This window comes from Pangasianodon hypophthalmus, chromosome 4 (assembly GCF_027358585.1).
Source record: "Pangasianodon hypophthalmus isolate fPanHyp1 chromosome 4, fPanHyp1.pri, whole genome shotgun sequence".
Lineage (NCBI taxonomy): Eukaryota > Metazoa > Chordata > Actinopteri > Siluriformes > Pangasiidae > Pangasianodon > Pangasianodon hypophthalmus.
In genome coordinates this window covers 19101523-19115286 of record NC_069713.1, presented here as the reverse complement: position 1 = coordinate 19115286, position 13764 = coordinate 19101523, and the positions used below count along the sequence as shown (strand labels likewise).

General features: G+C 39.5%; 1 protein-coding gene across 1 annotated transcript in view; it reads left to right on the top strand.

The window, feature by feature from the left end:
- adgra3 (adhesion G protein-coupled receptor A3) overlaps positions 1–13764 on the top strand; it is a 34783-nt gene that overhangs the window by 3191 nt on the left and 17828 nt on the right. The window contains exons 2-3 of the mRNA XM_026936913.3: positions 6797–6868; positions 13366–13437. Coding sequence (XP_026792714.3) covers positions 6797–6868; positions 13366–13437 — 144 coding nt within the window. The remainder of the gene's footprint in view (positions 1–6796; positions 6869–13365; positions 13438–13764) is intronic.

Genomic DNA, 13764 nt, shown 5'->3' with positions numbered 1-13764 from the left:
AGAATCTCTGTGGTAAAGTGTTAGTACATTTCCAGACTTGTCCAGTATTTGGGTGGTTGCTCTTTCGGCTGATTTGTCTGATGATTTGCTTGATTAACGGACATAAAATTTCCAGGCAGGCAGTTTTTATAATATATAATAAACAATATCAGTGTCTGTCCAAAGATTTTCCAGGCAATAACTGTATGAATCTGCTGAACTATTGCCTTGCAATTAGCTCTTCCCTCTTGGCTCGAGGACTTTGTTTAACGGCAAGTCAAATTAGTTTCGTTGGGAAAATGATATACTTCATTTCCTTGAATGAATTTTTGCCCAAATAAAGCAGAGTTTATTTCTCTGAGCCAAGAATTTTATACACTGTAGTTGTGCCGTGTTTGAAATACTGAGGAACAGTTTTATGCTGTTGCTAATCCATGTTGGGATTTTGCTATTTCTATCCATGCACTGTGCTGCATGGCTGTAATGATACGACGTGTTATAAACCTTTGTTCAGTACGGGACTTTGATACGTCTGCATATCGAACAATACATTCAACAGACTGCATAATGAAGTAGGCTATTCCTAATAAAATATTGCTTATATTATGTGAGGTTCTTATATTACGTACTTCTTCTAAGCGCGCTGTTTTCACAGGACAGTATGTTTGAGTACTAGATGCTACGTTCAGCAGCAAGTAGGAACAGGAAGATTTCCTCCCAGGTTTATAAGATCTGGTGTAAGAAAGCACTCAGACAGCCAGTGACTTGTGGACCGAAACATTACAGTGCGCTGAATTCGTAAAATATGCATACAATACACTAGCGTAACGCTTCAAACATATGACTAATACAGCATGCGTGCACACACACGTCAACTTTACTCGCTGCTTCAATTTGGTGTTAATAAAATATCACAATGAGGAGCTGACAATGAGGAATATAAAGTTCATGAATAGCAGCGTGCTGCAGCAAATGCTGGCTAGGAGAGAAAAAAATGTCTACAGGAAGCCTAGATGAGTGAAAAAAGCCAGCTCTTACTCAGTATATTGTTCTTAACCATCAGCCACTATTGGTCATTGACAGCAAGGGACAATATTGTAGTATTGGTATCAGTAGTGACATGTACTGGGGCTTAGTCTGAATAACAGTGGTATAGATGCATCCCTAATTTGCAGTGCTGTAATAAAACATTGATGTACATATTGGTGCATTCAGAGGAGTAAGAATTATGATACTCACTGTCCCATTATATCTACTGTATGTTAACATGTATAAAATAATCAGTTGACCAGCAAAAATAAGATTTTCTCAACAATTCAAGCAACAGGTTTACACCTTTAGTGGGGGGTGGTGTTTAGGGATGCTGTTCATGGCTGGGGTGGGCACAGAGTACTGAATTTAAACTAGTCAAAATAAACTAAGAAGGACATTTACACCTCAGCCAGTATACATTTCTTGTCCTCTCTATGGGACATTTGCACAATTCAGTGATTCATCCATGCTCACTTTTAGCTTTTGGTGTTTCACTGACTTCATGAGCATGGAGCATGTGACTGTCTAACTTGGTCCAAATGATTTACTTAAGTGTGAAGTGTTTTACATGCACATACCCATCAAACGGCGCTGCATATTTTCGTCTATGGTTGAGCTGATAGTTGCTTCTACAGTCAGTTAATTCCGCTGATCTAGATTGAAGCCTACTCACACAAACACACACACAATATGAGATCATCAGGTTTCCTCTACTGTTCTCAGCAGTTATATAGAGAAAGGTGTACTTTTTCTTGAGTAGTGTTTTTGGGACGTTGCTGTGAGCAAAAGATCTTTTTCAGGTGTCTCACATGAGATAATAAACTATTAACTATTAATAAACAGTTAATATTACATTAAGAGTAATTCCTATAATGTTTTATTTTTAAAGTGCAGAAAGTAAACTGTACATTTTTACTGCATCTGTTATTACTATAAAACATATTTGCAGCAATTAATTTCATTTAAAAAAATATTTTATCCCTTTTTTTTTTAGCCCATAGAAAGAGATGACAATGGTACAGCCTGTGTGTGCGAGTGTGTGAATGAGTGTGTGCGCACACACACACTCACACACACACACACACACACACACCTGTGCTTGTTGTTCAGTATGAGGATAATAACTCTTCTTGAGCAGCTCGCCATTTTTCTCTCTCTGTCTAACACACACCTGGCACCTGTAGCAAAGCACTGTGGGACGCCAGAGTTCCTCCCACTGCAGGAAACGCTGCTTCAGTTTGAAAGTCCAGCCGAGTCCTATTAAATATTGTGATTCACAGCGAGACCAGATCAACTTGGTTCATGGGACCTCAAATCAGTTCCAGGCCAGCCCAAGTCGCATTTCTGTCCAACTACAACCGAAAATGTCCCTTTGTCTCTGCTGTATTATAACTCAAATAATTTCTCAATCTGGCATAGTTATTGCTTTTTCTTTTAAGAGTCTAAACAATTTCTGAGCCTGTGTAGGTATTTCTTCAGGTGGTAGAATACTTTACTGGCTGGTTTGATTTGTGTAGCTGCTGTCTCATAAAAAGGTGAACTTGGGATCATCTCGAGTGTTTGTGTAAGCGGCGCCCAGAAAAACATGCACTGCTGCAGCTGCTTTTCTTTACTTCCTGCATACTGATGTGTTTGGTTTGGGTGCTTTCTTTGCACTGTCTGATTCTTGAAGATTAAGCAAATCTCCATAGATAACCAAGTCTTTCTTCTCTTATTTGAATACAAGGATACAAGAATACAAGGATATCTTGACTTATAAAATGAGCATATATAATTGTGATATATTTGGATAAAGGAGTTGGAGGTTGATTTCTTATGTAGATGGGAGTAGAAGAGGAGGAGTGGTAGAAACATTAACATTATCTTACTATACACATGTCAAGGGGATATAAATGGTTTACCTTAACTTTGTTGGCTAGTAGATGATGTCACTTAAACTTTGTGTGATTTAAAGTTAATGCTGTTGGCCAGTTAGAGCGCAACCAACTTATAATAGATATTTGGAAGCTTCCTGGTGAGGAAGAGTCTCCTTGTTTAGACTTCCAGCATGACATCAGCTTATTCAGTTTGGACAAAAGATGACGGTATGAGCTCTGCTGTGTCTGCATGTTAAAAGCTGAATGCTAGTATTCAGTGAGCAGTATTCAGTATTGAATAGCACTTTTCTAAGCACTTTCTGAGTTCACCACATTTGACAATGAAAATACTGAGACACGGTAGTACTTACCAGCTTCCATAGTGTATGTATTTGATTTGATTATTTTTCTCAATATCATCTGAACAAAAAATACTGTTTTGTCTAATTTTGCTGTAGTGTTTGTTAAGCCTGGTTTTCACTGTGCATTTTTCAGCCTGGGTTTGCTGTAAAAATAAAATTGCAGACAAAAATGACGCATAGTAAAGCAAGTCCTTGGTCATGAGTTGATATCGTCGGTCTTGGAATGCATAATATGATGCGGTCACTGGTAGCTGATTTAGTGCCATTGCGACCAAAGATAGGAGTTGACAAATTTTGGCATCTTCATAAATTTTTGGCTGGAATCTCTGTGTATGACCACTTTTGCAATGCACATCTAGAAGGATGACTTTGGATTACACAAAACGCACTGGACATCTTCAAATGCGGCAATGATGAAACAAACGCAACATGCTGATGGACAGAAATCAATACCCTTATTACCACAAGCAATGGGGTCACTTTGTTTATGTTTGTGACCCAACTGAACCCTGATCACACTGACTGATAATGTAAGCATAATGTAGACCTTTAGTCCCGTCAAGAGGTTGACAGAGGCATCTGGGCAAGTTTAATAGTCTAGCCAGAGACGTCTTGAGCATGTGTCAAGCACCAATAGGATACAGTGTACACGCAAGTATCACAGTGTTATCTCTCTGCATCTCGTCAATCCTCTGACATCTTTTAGCTGGATGTTTTTAGTAAAAGCTGGGACTACATAAATGGGTTTGTTTTGTCTCTGATAGACATCTATAAAGTGAACAAGTCTTGGCTGGCTGATATTTTTTCTCTCCTGGGCCTCCAGAAAGTTTGAGGAGCCTCTTTCTAAAGTTCTCCAACTTTTTTCATTTTTATCAGTTCAACCAATGTTAAAGTCTTGTAAATGTAAAAATCTTTGAATACTATCAACTTGTAATAAATAATTAAATTTAATATTAACTCCTCATTCTTCTGCCAGGTTTTCTAACCTTGTGCAGCCTGTTAGTCATTCTTACATTTGGTTGCTTGGTAGGGTTGGTTGTATTCCTTAAACAAATCTCTTTAAAATATCAAGATAAGGAAGATAAGAAGATTGCCGTCTCCAGGACCGTGAGGCCCTCAGGCACCAAAACAAATGATCATTTACATGCTAATTGTCAGGACTTCCCGAAAAAGGCCACAAGTGAGATCTGCATTCAGAGTTGCCCTCCCCTGCACTTCATTATCCCTGCAGTCTCTCCATTCTCTAGACATTTAAGCTGCTCTTTAGGAGTTATATGCTTGTCTTTACCCATCCTTAAAGCAAGTCCACAGAGAATTAAGACAGGGGTGCGTAAGTCCAATTCTTGGGATCCCCATCTCTGTAGTGTTTATTTCCAACCCTAATGTAACACACCTGATCTCTGATAATCAGTACTTTTAGGCATACCTGAATGTTAGAGCTAGATGTGTTGGAAATAAACTCTTGAGGGTGATACGTCACCAGGACTGGACTTGGGTACTCCTGACTTAAGCAATGGATTGTATAGTGTCTGAAAGTTAGAGGAGTTGTATGTGTGCTTAAAAAAAAAAAAAAGTGATATGAATCAGGTGAGCGGTGCAGATTGGGTAATGACTTCTCTACAGCAGTCTCTCTCTTTTAAAACCTGGCCCAAGTCTCTGTAAACCAGTCATGAAATGAAACGTTTACACATTAAACGTACCAGCCTTAGTTTCGTCTGAAGTTGATTTTTAATAACCCATAATAACCCATGGAATCATCATAACTCATGCTGTAGTATACACATCAGCTGAGGTGCAACCTCTATAACTTCTATTTTTACGAAGTATGCATGGATGGCAGGCAGTCATTTCAGAAACAGGAACACACAGGCAGGGGCTCCTGAGTTATGGGTTATCCTGAGAAAATGGGTTGTGCTCACTGGGAGGGAGGAATGAGATTACTCTCTCCCCTGTCAGTCGTAGCAACATTAGCCAATCATGGGTGCCTATCAGCGCATGTATGCAGAAGAGGGCGGGTAGCACATTGCTCAGAGGATGTTATGCTGCCCTGTGATTCTGCATGAACAGCGGTTCGAAAAGATGTGGTTGGATGGCTTCACATGTCTTGGAAGAAGCGTGTTACCATGTTTTCCTTAGCACTAACTACCAAACTACCATATGTTTACATATAGGTTAGCTACCACCTTTAAGCCTAGTCAAGTTCCGGGGAACTAAAGCATGGGACTGGGCAGCACATTGAAACTTCTGCTTGCCTGGTGGACTAGCTATGTATTATTTGTCCACCCTGCATGCATTGGGCTTGGCAGTGTTTCCCCAGCCATGAAATAAGTGATGTGTTGCCTGACTTTGAGGAGGAATAAAGCAGATTTGAAACCAATGTAGCCTCAAGCCTCACATTTTATTGGCTGTCCAGATATCTGTATTAATTACAATTTTGATCAAAAAAAAGCATCGTCTGAGGCTCGATAAATATGCATACTTATTTTGTTAATTCACTTCATCATTAAGTTTGATGCAAATGTATTAAACTTTGAATAGCTGTGTTCTACAGTATTTGATTTACAGTAGCCATTTCGATCATTACCTGCTAAACTTGATCTTTAGTTTGTCAGTATTGATGGTTCTTTTCTGTTTCACCTCATTGTCATACCATGTTTATTTTAATCCTGCTGCATGTGAAGCAGCAACAATATGGATTTTTTTTCCCCAACAAAACTATTTTCCAACACAGACAGCGAGCAGCTTATGTCCTGAGACGAGATGTGATTATGGATCCTATATCTTGCACTATGCACATGCGGAGTTTGAAATGCTAATGTCTGCTGTAGTGTGATGGGAAGCACACAGGATCTCTTAACACTCTCAACTCTTATAAGGTCTTGGAATGGAGGTGGGGTGGGGTAGGGGATTAAATCCTGAGCTAGCCTGTAATAAAAGCAGCCCTCAGCACCCCGTAATAAAAGTATGTCTGTGTGACTAAACGGTGTGTGAGTGTCTGAGTAAGTGTGTACACTACATCCTGTAACTCTGACTGGGAATGTTTTGCCCAAGAAAGACTTTCCTTCAGGCTATGTTGCTTCCTTAATGGTGCTTTCTTATGAAATGCTGATCTAGTAACTACAATCAAACTATTTAGTATACAGTGGAGTCTTTATAGTGCTTAAAGAAGATTGTGCCACATATTCTCAAACTGTGAAAGAATATATTTCACCACATGATAGCTAAATGCTTAAAGCATTAATTTCGGCACCAGTGGAAAATGACTGATTTTGTATATGTTTACTTACTCTGTGTGTGGTATTTGTGGAAAATATCCACCTTACTTAGGCTGGATTTTGGAAATTCAGTCTTTCAAGTGTGCTGCTTGAAGTCTGATACTGTAAAAGTATGTGGATTTTCTGGGCGCTTCTTGAAATAGGCTGAATGATGCTTTTGAAACTTTGAAGATTGCATGCTTTCAGTACTTTCTGCATATAAATGTAGGTTTAATATTAGGTCAGTGAAGCAACCTGATGTTTAAACGTTACATTACACATTTATTAATAATGTGTTTGTTTTTCTTTACAGGATCTTAAGCACCAATAAAATCCAGGAACTCCTAAATGGCTCCTTTGTTGGTCTGTTCATGCTTGAGAGGCTGTAAGTTGAGCTGAGCTCGATTTCCTTTTCTCTGTTATTAATGAAGATTGATAATTGTGCACAAAATAATAGAATAAAATAACCCAAACAAACAAAACACAGTTCTTGTTTTATAGAAAAAGACTGCAGGTTTGTGCAGCTCTGTGACTGTCACATACAGAGGGAACTTGTACTATATTTACCTGTCAGCTGCCAGAGGAAGGACTTCAGTAAAGTGGAGGAATCTTTAAGTGCCTGTCATGAGGGGGTGGTGGAAGGGACAGTTAATTTTAGACACTGCCCTTAGGAAACACTATTGTCTGACCTGCTTTATACTGCAAATGCATTGGTTAGGCAATAAGTTTACCACGCATGAATCTTTTTATTCTTTTATGAAGAGTTATTAAGAAAGCAATTTTACTTCTTAGGGGCTTAGAAATGTATGTGCCTGATTTTTCTCCAAAGTATAAGAGACCTATGTATATGTGCTGCTTTGTAGCTCGTAGGGTGATTTATTGCTTGAAAATGGCTTTGTGCAGAAAAAATAACCAACCCATTAGCAGCCCCTGTGTTTCAGTGAGGGCTAAAATAACATGACGCAATCTGACTGGAATTCCAAGGGCATATTTTCTGTCATTATACGGATCCTGGGTGAGAAGAGGAAAAAGAGACAAGGCAAGGGGCCTTTTTCTGGCAGCGCTTAGACATCACTGGCATGCTGAGCCCTTTCTCTTCTCCCTTTGACCCTTCTATGCCCTTAAAGGCATGCTGAGTAATTTCACTACTTTCAAAGGCATTTCTGCCAGGTTTTAAGATTGAAAGTGAGTTCGGGTTCGAGTTTGGATGAGATGTTCTGTGAAGGCTGGTTGAGATTAATTTGTGGCCAGTGCAATCCACTGTTTCCCTGAATTCTGACCGTTCCCTTTATAAACTTGGTGTGTTCCAGGTGCAGGGCTACTTCTTATAAACTCTGGTCCTGGGATTAGAAATGTACATTTATATGTTTCTGTTATAGGCTCTTTTTCCTGTTCTAAAGCAGACGAAAACGCACAGATCACGAGCATAAGCTAAACAAATGTCTTTTAGAACCCATTAAAAGTATAAACACTTCCATCCTCCTCTGCTGTAGAAGCCTGGGGAAATGAGTTATGCTTCTCTGGTTAAGTCTGTTAGTCAGCCAGTCTCTGAATCTCTTTTCCTCTTGGCGTTTTGCTCTTGTAATTCATCCGTGCATTTATATCAAGGCACATCTGTTTGAGTAAAGATGCAGAGGAAGAGGTTTATGGGTAGCTGTCAGGCGTATCTGTAGTAGTGTCCATCCAGTATCTGCTATTGACCTAAAACACTAGAATCAGAATTTTAGATATTTTCTGATCCTGTCTGTTGATGTAATTCAGTTCCATTTTATTTTTTTATAGCACTTTTAGCAAGACACAGCAGCTTTACCACTTTGAGTAAACCTTGAGAACCAAACCCCCTTTTTTTTTTTTTTTTTTTTACTCTGAACAGTAGGACTATTAATCATTACTCTTTTACGACTGTGTACTAAGGTACTAAGCATATTGATTGAAATATAAGCATATCGTGTCCTGTGATGAGCACAGGAAAGTCTTTATTATTACACCAGCAGTTCTTTGGTACTTATGCTGCATTTGACTAAAGCTTGTAACTTGGAAAGAAAACAAAAACAAAACACAAAACTTGGAATTCCCACTCAGAAAGTGTATGTCAGCATGTCCTCATAAATAAAGAAAATATCACTTCGTGTAGTAGTATTTATATATAATATCAAGTAAATACTAGTATTTACTTAAAATCACTTCGTTATATTAGTATTTACTTTGGATCAATCAACTTAGACACAGTAATTGGTTTAATCTGTGTCACTGATTGTACAGTTCACTGTTCTGAGAATGGAAATACATCTTAACTTTATGATCACCTAATGTTAGCTGGCTTGCTTGTTGATAACAAAGTACACGCTTTTTAAGGAGATGTCCATGTTTTTTTTTTAGCTTGAAAGCACTGGGCTCTAAAATGAAATAATTCCAAGTCCAGGCTTCCTGCTTCCGAGTTAAGTCTACAGTATGGAGATGAGATTATCCACTGAAGCAAGGGTGGGTCTTGAGTACGAACTGTGTTTGGGAAGTGCAAATTTTATGCTGTGAGTTGGTATTATGTAGATTGATCATGCACGTAAACACAACACACATATCTGGTAGTGTTGGGGTTGGGACGAGGCCCTATGCTGAAACTGAATGAGATATCTCATGGAAAAAAGGCATAGTTTGAGGATATGCCCATGCAGTCCCTGGGCATTCTTGTGAAACTTCCTATACATCCCGCTTTAGTAAATATGCGTGATTTAACATTATGTGCGCATGCACATGTGTGAATGCCTGTGCACGTTTGTTGATTCTCACCCTCAGAAGTATAATTCGGGCCTCACTTTCCCTTAACAGTGTGCGACACGCTGCCTTTCTTATGCTAATGAGGCTAGCAGGGGCCATAGGTGTCACAGGCTGATTCCCCCGAAACGCTGTGCCTCTGGCAGCTTTTGTGTGCTGGAAAGAAGGAGTGAGTGCTGAGTTACCGTCCCTTTTCATGGCAAATAAAGCCTATCCGCAGTCTCCAGCTCACACCACAGCAAAGCTCATTGGTGTCGCAGCTGTTCTCTGCTCTGAGAGTGACAGGCATGGGACAATCAATAAAAGCCCACCTTTCACCTTAAACTCCCAGCCATGAAATTGTAGCTTGACTGTGGCCACCTTTCTGTTTTTACTCAGAGTCCATCCTAAGACATTCCATATTGTTGCTGTCGTTACTAAAATGCACGCACACACTTCCAGTTTTTACGGGCTACTTAAACCTTCTGACTGTTCTTCTTGGAGGAACAGCACCTGGTGTAGTTCATTTCAATATGGTGATGCTTTTAATAAAAATATTTTAAAGTTTGATTGCAGTAGAAGCCTTCCAACATTGGAACTGTTTTTTGTAACAGACTCTAAAAAATCGTTCCTGGAGTGCTTGGGCAAAGACCTTATTTTTGTTGTCCATATGTGAAGAAATTTGGTGAAGTGAACCACTGGAATCTTTGTTTATCTTTCTACTCCAGAGAGACTAGCTCAATGTTGTTGGAGAATTTAAGGAACCTTTATAGCTGTTCTGTTGAAAGAAAGACTAAGACAAACTTTCCATATGTGAAATAAGAACTCCATCCTCGTTTATTTGTTTTAACAGCCCTGATGAACAGGTTGCCAAGTGCTTAGCTCTTTCTGGTTAAAAGAAATGTGGAATGCATTAGTACAATGAAGGAGGAACCAATTTATCTTTAACAGCCCCAGTAATTTTTATTTAGTGATGAATACCGTAAACAGAATGGTTTCTGGACTGTAGTTCTTCACTTTTATCCCTGGCATTTAATAAGTTAAAACTAAGCAGACTTTCTCATTGTAGCCATCGTCTGCTGGCCTGCACCGTAGTGTGCTACTGAAAGTTTGTTTTTTCGGTTTGAAAGCTCATCAGACTAACTGCCAGACGGAGTCATTTCCTGCCGGTGATTCCAAACTGACATTATCCTCACTGCCAGGTGGACATGGGGAGAACATGCAAAACTCTGCAAAGACATTAACCCAAGCTGCGCCACAGTGCTGCCCTAATCGGACATGTGCAACTAAATCTGAACTGACAAAATTACAATGATTTTATTTTTCTTTTAATTGAACTGATTTGATGAAAATTACAAATAATAGCACTGAAAGGGTGTTATGGCGGTTGAAAAATGAATGCACTTCTATTTGTGCAGTAAACACACTGTTTATGTTGGTACAAACCAGTGGTTTAGTAGTGTCATTTATGCTGCAATTTTTTTTTCTCCCCCCCTTAGTGTTTAAGTATATAATATCACGCTTTGTGTGACATGGTGGGTGTAACCAATCAGCAACAAACTGCACCATTAGCTCCTGGTGGAAATCTTGAGCAGGAACCAAACACTGGCTCAAATCCAGTTTCTGGTAAAAGCCCTGAAATGTGCAGTGAGATCAGACACCTAGAATTTCTCTTTCTTTCTTTCTTTCTTGCTTTCTTTCTTTTTAAAAGGACACTTTTTGTGAAAATGAGGAGAGCTGGTAACAGATGATCTGCAACAAAAACAGAAACAACCAGCTAGGTTTGAACCCCTAATTTGCTGAGATGTCTGTGTGCCTTTTTTGGTCAGCTAGTTGTAATTGTATAAAAGTTTTATTCAAAAACTGAAGCATTCCATTCCACTCATCTTTCCACAATGTGCTCACCTCTTCCTTCATCATGTTTTCCCCGGCACATCAAAACCATTCATGTGAACAGCCTGGCCTTCTTTCTGTCTTCTACTCCAACCACAGTGTAAGGACTTCAAAAGGCTTTAGGCCTTTGAGCTATTGAGATGGCGGTATGTGTGTGTTGAAGCTTTTGAACAGGACTAGCTGTTGGCTGACTAGTGCAGGTGTGGTCTGTAAGCATCACATCACTGCCCTGTGAACTCTGAGGATTGGAGTGTGTCATCACACATTGTGTATTGGTGCTTGTTTGGCTGTACGAGTGTCTCCAAAAGACCCATTAAAGTCTAAAGTAGAGGCTGTCCATATTGTCTTGTTCAATAATTATTGATATTTCTAATGTTTTTATATGTCATTTTCTCGGATTGTTTATGCGTCCATCTATCCTCCTGTTTGTCTATCTGAAATTCTCATTATTCTCGTCACAATATCTCAGAAAGGAGTGGTTAAATGTTTGTAGGATTTACATGAAATTATCACTGTAACCAGAAGATTAACTAGTTATATTTTGGAACTGATCCAGACAGGCTCAGGGTCACAGTCACAGCAAGGTCAAATGTCTGAAATAGTTTTTCTTCAATAGATTCCTGCTTGGTTAAAGTACACTGATCAGCCTTAAAACATTAAAACCACTGACAGGTGAAGTGAATAACTATCAGAAGTGATTAACTATTGACTATCTTGGTACAGTGGTACCTGTCATGGGGTAGCATATATTAGGCAGCAACTGAACAGTCAGTTCTCAAAGTTGGTGTGTTGGAAGCAGGAAAAATGGGCAGGTGTAAGGATCTGAGCAACTTTGACAAAGGCCAAACTGTGATTGGTAGACAACTGGGTCAGAGCATCTCCAAAATAGCAGGTCTTACAGGGTGTTCCCAGTATGCAGTGGTTAGTACCTACCAAAAGTGGTCCAAAGAAGGACAACTGGTTAACCAGCAACAGGGTTATGGGCGCCCCAAGGCTTATTGATCTGCATGGGGAGCGAAGGCTAGCCCGTCTGGTCCGATCCCACAGAAGAGCTACTGTAGCACAAATTGCTGAAAAAGGTAATGCTGGCTATGATAGAAAGGTGTCAGAAAACACAATGCATTGCAGCTTGCTGCGTATGGGGCTGCGTAGCCGCAGACCGGTCAGAGTGCCCATGCTGACCTCTGTCCACCGCCAAAAGTGCCTACAGTAGGCATGAGCATCAGAACTGGACCATGGAGCAATGGAAGAAGTTGGCCTGGTCTGATGAATCATGTTTTCTTTTACATCATGTGGAAAAAGGCAAGCTGGCGGAGGCAGTGTGATGCTCTGGGCAATGTTCTGTTGGAAATCTTGGGTCCTAGCATTCATGTCGATGTTATTTTGACACATATCACCTATCTAAACATTGTTGCAGACCGAGTACACCCCTTCATGGCAACGGTATTCCCTAATGGCAGTGACCTCTTTCAGCAGGATAATGTGCCCTGCCACACTGCAAAAATTGTTCAGGAATGGTTTGAGGAACATGACAAAGAGTTCAAGATGTTGACTCAATCTGATCGAGCATCTGTGGGATGTGCTGGACAAACAAGTCTGATCCATGGAGGCCCCCCTCGCAACTTAAAGGATCTACTGCTAACATCTTGGTGCCAGATACCACAGCACACCTTCACCTTCAGAGGTCTTGGGGAGTCCATGCCTCAACGGGTCAGAGCTGTTTTGGTGGCACAAGGGGGACTTTCACAGTATTAGGCAATTGGTTTTAATGTTGTGGCTGATCGGTGTATATGTTAAAGAGTATTTCTGGCATACAAATTAGTAACAAGAACACTAGACTTTTGATGCCAGTGGCATTGAGTTCTACTCGTTTTTTTAACCTTGTCATTATTTTATTTGTTATTAATTATCTTTTGAGTTTCTACTGCAGCGTCTATGAGTGTGCAAACTATGACTTTCACTGTACAAGGAAACTTGTGTATATGACAAAGTTCTTGAATCTTAGGCTAGCGTTACCAAGGAGGTCATGTGATTTCAATCTTATTGTGTCAAGTGTTGAGGACATGACATTCAAAACTATTTTTTATCGAGCCTTTTATAAACAGCTGGTTTGCTATTTTAATGTAGTCTATTATAGGTTGAAGATAGTATAATTATTAATTAATTAATTGTGTATGAAGTGAATTTTGGAAGGAGAAGTAATATTTACTGTTTCCTGTCTGCTGCTTTCTTTTCTAGGGACATAAAGAATAACATCATCACCCGCATTGAGCCAGGAGCCTTCCTTGGACTTACTGCTCTTAAAAGACTGTAAGTAAATATTGTATCTTGCTTGATGCCGTTAACGCCACACTTAATTAATCATTTGCTGTGTTTATTAACTGGGTGCTTGTATGAGGTTGTGGACATTGTCTGTTTACTCTATCTGGTTGCTCTAGCATTATATTATTATATGCCTGCATAAAACATGTATCAAGTGTAACTTGAATATTTAATGCTAGTTTTTGTTTTCTCACAAGATGAGTGATCTTGTCAAGTGTGCAGTAAAATTCAGACTATTTTTTTAACATTTTACTTCAAAAGAAGGTATTGTATGTATGTGTTGTGGCCTACCCTTCACACGGTGTAAATTTTGTA